Source organism: Zingiber officinale, chromosome 10A (genome assembly GCF_018446385.1).
Source record: "Zingiber officinale cultivar Zhangliang chromosome 10A, Zo_v1.1, whole genome shotgun sequence".
NCBI classification, from domain to species: Eukaryota; Viridiplantae; Streptophyta; class Magnoliopsida; order Zingiberales; family Zingiberaceae; genus Zingiber; species Zingiber officinale.
The window spans coordinates 4,555,687-4,562,516 of record NC_056004.1 but is presented as its reverse complement, the minus strand read 5'-3'; the positions used below and the strand labels follow the sequence as shown (position 1 = coordinate 4,562,516).

At 46.5% G+C, this 6,830-nt stretch overlaps 1 protein-coding gene and 1 pseudogene across 1 annotated transcript; one reads left to right on the top strand and one right to left on the bottom strand.

Annotated features, from left to right (window-relative positions):
* Positions 1–2,665: 2,665 nt before the first annotated feature.
* Positions 2,666–3,870, bottom strand: LOC122028177 (protein PHOSPHATE-INDUCED 1-like). The gene has a single exon (XM_042587207.1). The coding sequence runs from the start codon at positions 3,718–3,720 to the stop codon at positions 2,785–2,787; it is 936 nt and encodes a 311-aa protein (XP_042443141.1). The 5' UTR covers positions 3,721–3,870; the 3' UTR covers positions 2,666–2,784.
* A 1,784-nt stretch (positions 3,871–5,654) lies between these two features.
* On the top strand, positions 5,655–6,808 carry LOC122026400 (annotated as a pseudogene).
* The last annotated feature ends 22 nt before the right edge of the window (positions 6,809–6,830 follow it).

The following is a 6,830-nucleotide window of genomic DNA, read 5'->3' as shown; positions in this document are numbered from 1 at the left end:
CTAGTGTTGGGACCTTGACGCCCGCTAGAGGGGGTGAATAGCATTTCACCCAAATCGATCGCTTCCTTCTACACTTGTTAGTTACGCAACGGAAATATAAACAAACAAGTAAAACTCTAATCTTAATACAAGACAAGAAATGCAAACCAAGCTACTCTATCATTTAACGTGATTCGGAGATTAGGGCTCCTACTCTACGACTGCCCGTAAGGTGGACGATCTCAATCTGTCGATGGATGACTCCCCGGCAAACTCCGGCTAGCTCACGTAGCTCCTTGTGGATGGAGAAACCTCACCACAACTCTCACAAGAACACTTGAGACGATAGGGCACAGGTAGACTACTAATATGGGTTAACCACCTCTATTTCGTCAACCTCAACCAAGCTCTCAAGTCTTGATTATATAGGTCACATGTTGGAAAATCCCGCCTACCAGTCGACTGTCCTCTGTAGAAATTCGATCGTTACAGCCTAACGGCTCGATACCAGCCCTCTGTTCGCTGCCAGTCGACTGCACCAGTCGACTGATGAAACCACCAGTCGACTGCTACAATAACACTACAGTACTGCTACGGTAACGTTACAGTACTGCTACAGTGTGCTATAGTACTGCTACAGTGATCATATTCCTAGGATTTAACCCCCGAGTATATTCACTCAGCACTCGTCCTCGCCCGACCAACCTAGACCTAGCCTTCTAGCCTCCTCCATCAGACTTGCGTCCCTTGGATGTCTCCCCATCTTTGATGTCTTGCCTTTTGGAGCTCCCATAAGCCTTGTCATTATTGTCGGGTCTTCCTTTGCCAAGAGGTTGCGCCTCCGGGACTTCAACCATTGCCAAGTCACACATGGACTTACGTTGCCAAGACTACATGCTTGAACTTACACCGTCAAAACTCATCCTTGGACTTTCCTCCTTTGTCAAGATCACACTTGGACTTTCGTTGTTGTACCTGTATCCTGCACACTCACAATGCATATCAAATACAACAATAAACCTAACTTAAACCTTTGCCCAAACATCAAAACTTAGGGTACCCAGATTGCTCCAACAGCTAGGACGACTGTAGAGAGGTGGACCGCGAGTTAGGGCTTCATATCGAAGCGATGCTGCAGGGGTTCCACTCCTAGCTGCGCTTGTGAGAGGTTGTGTCTCACACGGTCGCGGTGAGGGAGGATCGTGAGTTTGGGCAGAGTCGGGAGGACGACGAGCGAGGGAGTGCGTGGCGAGGAGGAACGTGAGTCTGGCCAACGTCGGGAGGATGGCGAGCTAAGGCACAAGGAGGGAAGGAAGAGGAGAATGGGCACAGGAAGGAGGAGGAGGAGCTAGGGCACAAGGAGGGGTTCATTCGGTTTGTGGCGAAAAGGAAATAAAAAATGTGACACAGACTTGCCACGAGGATGGTCCGCAGCAGTCCGCAAATTTTGGTCTGCAGCATAGCTTTCCTGTATATATATAATTCCTTTTTCCATGATCGAGACAGTAATTTGAATGCTAATGCATGCATTTATATCTTCTCAACTTCCCAAGATCGACAGATAAATTAGCTCCTTCATGCCCTCATCCCCTGACATGTGCCTCTGGATGTCATCAGCAAGACTCAAGAGGCTTCGTCAATTAATAATTAATGAGTTTCATGATGTTGAATTTGGAGTCACTAGCTAAACATCTTGGTAAATCTATCTACTCAGAATCTGATTGATCAAAATTGAATTATAATATATGTATCTAATTAATATATAGAGATGATATTACAAAAATATCTTTAATAATAACTTACAAAATGTATTTTAATTGGCCAGATTCTAACTATTTTAACATTATCCTTCTTCATTAAGATTTAAGATTACACTAGCCATCCTTAGAAAAAGATGTAGAGAAGAGACACACTTTACGGCCAGACAAACAGACTTCAAGGGGAAACTATTGTCCACGCAGACCCATGGGTGACTCAATCGAGTCAAAATTCACCAGCTCAAAATCGCACGTTCAGTATACCTTATATTAATTATCTATGTCAATTTATCTATAATATTTTTAAAATTTAAAGTAAATTATTAATTTTAGATAATTATTTTTCACTACACAGTACATCAGTTATCCTAAAATTTCTATTATCTTTATTATTTTCTTCTCTAGTATATTTTTTTAATTATTTTTTTCGCTCCCTATATAGTTAATATCTATTTTTCATTTTCTAACCCAATTTTTTTGTTTTTTTCTCTCTTCCAAATTAAATAATTTTTTAATATTTAAAAATAAATTTCATTCTCTAAATTTAGAGAAGTAAATTTAAATTTAAGAATTGAATAGAGTTGCAAAAAATTTTATTAAGTATGTCAAAAATTTTAAATTTTATATTTAAGAAAGTTTAATATTCTCAAAAATCGTATGTCCTTAGCAAAAAGGAAAGGTGTTATCACGGCCTCTTTAAATCTCATACTCTCTCCAAAAATAAATCATAAAAAATATTTATTCTAACATAACAACTCTTTATATGATAGAGGTCACATGAATCTTATCTTATGTCATTTATTACATTTCTCTGTAAATTTATAAAAATTATAAAAAATAAGTTGATAAATGAAACTTGAACAAATTTAATAACAGGACCATAAATTATGGGTGTACTGCAGCTATCAATTATGGATATAGAAGTAAACTGATCGAGGGGAATATCCAGCAGCATTATGAGATTTATCACAGCTCGTTTTAATTATTTTTTTAAAAAAAAAAAAAAATCATTTACAGGACCATAACTTTATACACAGTCAACGCAGACTTAAACCAGAGTGGAGCAAGTGGAGGTGGACGGGTCAAACAGAGCAGGAAGCAGGAACTTCCTACCGTCGACCCCATTCGCGTTGTAGCTGGCCCCGGTGGAGGGTTCCACACTCAAGTCGCCGGGGTATCCTGGGTAGGATCCCTTCGCGTACACACCGGGGCACGCCGTGACCGCCTCCAGCGGCGCCGATTTCGGCCCCTGGTAGAAGCCGTCTCCGAACGGGTTCGTGACCGCGCCAGCCACCATGCTTGCCAGGTTGATCACCATGCCGTCGGCCCCGACGTCGCCGTTGGGGGCTACCAGGGGCGGCGTCTGTGGGCCATAAAGGGGCTGGTGGAAGGGCCAGGCGCACTGGCCCGGGCACTGCTTCGCTGCGTTCCCCACCCAGATGTAGGCCGTGCCGGACTTCCTGTTCGACCAGTGCGAGCCGCACCGGCTCATGCAAAATCCCTCGACGGCCACGTCGTCGGCCGTGAAAACCACCGCGATGCCGCCCTTCTTCGGACCGGCCTTGGCGGCCAGCTCCGACACCTGCGACATTTTCAGCGACTTGCCCAGCGAGCATTCCTCGTCCGACACTTGGCTGAAGACCGTGATGCTGCTCTTCTTTATGTTCCCGGCCTTGGACAGGTAGAGTCGGTCGATGGTGCCCCACCATTGGTGCACGGAAGGGGCCAATGGCTGGGCCTGGGAGGTGGGCGTGAGGGAGAGGAGGAAGTCTGAGATGATGGCCTTCTGCGAAGGGCTAAAAGCCCCGTACCACATGACCGAAATAGGGATGTCGCCATGGAGCACGGCTCCATTGTGGTACGTGAGGAGCTCCGCTGGCTGCTGAACTAAGCTCGTTAGCCTTCTCGCTCCCAGGCTCACCTGAGCTAAGCTCACAAGAACAAGCAGCGCTACGGTTGTTTTAGAAACTTGGAGAGAAGCCATTTGAGGATCGAAGAGTAGGAAAACTCGAGTTTTAGTGCCGAGTGAAAGGGCGAAGGAGAGGAGTATTTATAGGTTAATCACAAGCATGGAGCTTCATCTCCGTTTCCAGATACAGAATCGTCGGAATGAACACGTACCAGGGGACACGTCGAATGAATCATCGTGTCACCTGTTCCAACCTACACTTTGCTGGCAACACTCGCCTGTTCAAAATATGGAGGTGGTCATAAAAAGACAGACATCAATAGGGGAGGCCGCCAGGCCGGTCACGCAGATTCCGCCGCCGATTTATCGCGGGCGGCTGAGATTTGCATGTGAGAGCAGAACGTTTAATTTTCCTACGAGCTCTCCTCCACAGCTATGCATCAATAATTTGAAGCTTAGTGGTCCAATATTTTATTGATTTCTTGCATATCGATGCGTGGATAAAGCGACACTCACGCCAAATTTTTCCAAGATGCATAGTCAGCAATCCATTATTCTCATAAATATGTATTATAATTAATTAACATCGGAAACAGAGTAGGAATATAATAACAGGAAGCATTAAAATCATGGTTAATGGACAGCTAGATCGAACGCACAATGTCTGCATTCCATGGACTATGCTGCAGGTCCACTCTTCCCCTTCCCAATGCTCTCAACGTGGGTGGCATGGCTGTTCACTGCACTTCAGCTCAAATTGAATTCGCGTTAGCACCACGCCTTAAATCTTGTTTAATAGGATCGAGAATTTGGTGCAGAGAAGGGCAGACCGAGGGGAGCGTGCGATGAAACAGAATTTAACACTCGATACGGTCTCCTTGGAAGGAGCCCGCGAAGTCTTTTCTTAGATTAGCTACACCCATGCATTATCAATATCTGTAAATTAACAAAAAATTAAGAGTGGAGAAGATAAGGTCGAGGATGGCACGTGTGCAGTGCAGCTGTGTTTGCGTTAAGGCTCCCTCGCGTCTGCCAATCCATTCCAATCACTCGATTAAAAGAATGAGACAAATATGCACCACATGATCTTTACGTCGAATAGTTTATGGGCAAGAAGACAGATTCCAGCTACAGAACTGAAACCAGCGCGCGTGTCAAAGTGCATGCACGGCACCGCCCCAGCTCCTTCCTTCCTCTTCATTCCATGAATCATATAATTCATAGTGGAATGGAGTCGTGGTCGGTTCGCCTCCCCTTCCTACACTTAAATGACTAGTTTAATGCCTTCAACAAGCCTGTCCACGTAAAAGTCCAACCTCATCTATTGCAAGTTTATCATTTCCATCGCCATGCCTGTTCAACCTTAATTAGGTTCTGAGTTATTGGTCCAACATAATAGTAATATACATAAATCATCCCGGCCGTTCATCACTATCCCTTGTCAATTTGTTGTATATGAGCTGAATGAATACATTTCATTGGAAACAGCTAGAGGATTGAATGGACAACTGTGAACTGATAAGAATGCATCTGTTGACCAATAGGGTCACCATTGTTCTCCCTTTACGCCCACTAAAATCCGCTGTAAAAGCTGTTGATGCAGTAAAGAGATTCCCCAACAAAGCTGTCGCCACCGAAGAGCCTTGTTCCAATTCATGACAGTTCATGAGTCTCCCAAACCACAATCCACTGTCAGTTTGGTCCACCCGCGTCGGGCGTTGACTTGGTGATGAATAAACCATTAGCTGTCTCCCTGAAGTTTGGTCCATATCCATGTACAACTGGTAAACAAAATAAAATCAAACTAAAAGCTCAAAAATAACTTTATTTAATTTAGAGTATTTATAATAAAATTAAATTAACTTTAAGATTAGTCAATATCCTAACCCAATAGTGAGAATTAATCAGTCTATGGCTGCCTAACCCAACAACCGGTCAATTTAAATTAATTCCCTCAAATTAAGCACAACGCTGCATCATGTCCCAGGAAGCCAACTCGAAGGCTCGTTCCTTCTGCTCTGTTCTCTCGACAGGCCGCCTATTTTTAGTCCCCTGCCTCCGATTCGATCCTCCACACAGTTTCGATTCAAGCAAGCTTCATCGTCCCATTCTAGCCTTGTACTCTTAACTAATGGCTTCTTTTGCCTCGATCCTCGCACTACTTGTTCTTGCGAGCTTAGCTCAAGCGAGCGCGGGAGCAAGACGGTTAACGAGCTTAGTTCAGCAGCCAGCGGAGCTCCTCACGTACCACAATGGGGCTGTGCTGCATGGCGACATCCCTATTTCCGTCATGTGGTACGGGGCTTTTAGCCCTTCGCAGAAGGCCATCATCTCAGACTTCCTCCTCTCCCTCACGCCCACCTCCCGGACACAGCCATTAGCCCCTTCCGTGCCCCAGTGGTGGGGCACCATCGACCGATTGTACCTGTCCAAAGCCGGGAACAAGAAGAAGACCACCGGTGGTCGCCAGCCAAGTGTCGGACGAGGAATGCTCGCTGGGCAAGTCGCTGAAGATGTCGCAGGTGTCGGGGCTGGCTGCTAAGGCCGGGCCGAAGAAGGGCGGCATCGCGGTGGTTTTCACGGCCGAGGATGTGGCCGTCGAGGGCTTTTGCATGAGCCGGTGCGGCTCGCACTGGTCGAACAGGAAGTCCGGCACGGCCTATATCTGGGTGGGGAACGCGGCGAAGCAGTGCCCGGGCCAGTGCGCCTGGCCCTTCCACCAGCCCCTCTACGGTCCGCAGACGCCGCCCCTTGTGGCACCCAACGGCGACGTCGGGGCCGACGGCATGGTGATCAACCTGGCGAGCATGGTGGCCGGCGCGGTCACGAACCCGTTCGGAGACGGCTTCTACCAGGGGCCGAAATCGGCGCCGCTGGAGGCGGCCACGGCGTGCCCCGGTGTGTACGCGAAGGGATCCTACCCAGGCTACGCCGGCGACCTAAAGGTAGACCCCTCCACCGGGGCCAGCTACAACGCGAACGGGGTCGGCGGTAGAAGACACTTGCTCCCTGCTCTGTTTGACCCGGCCACTTCCACTTGCTCCACTCTCGTCTAGACTCTGTTTCCTAATTTCCATTCGCCATTGCTGTACAAACTGCGAGCTATATCAAAAATTGTTTTATTCTTTTTTATTAGCTATTAATAAAATAATCTCTATCACAAGTGCTACTTTATGGAACACGTC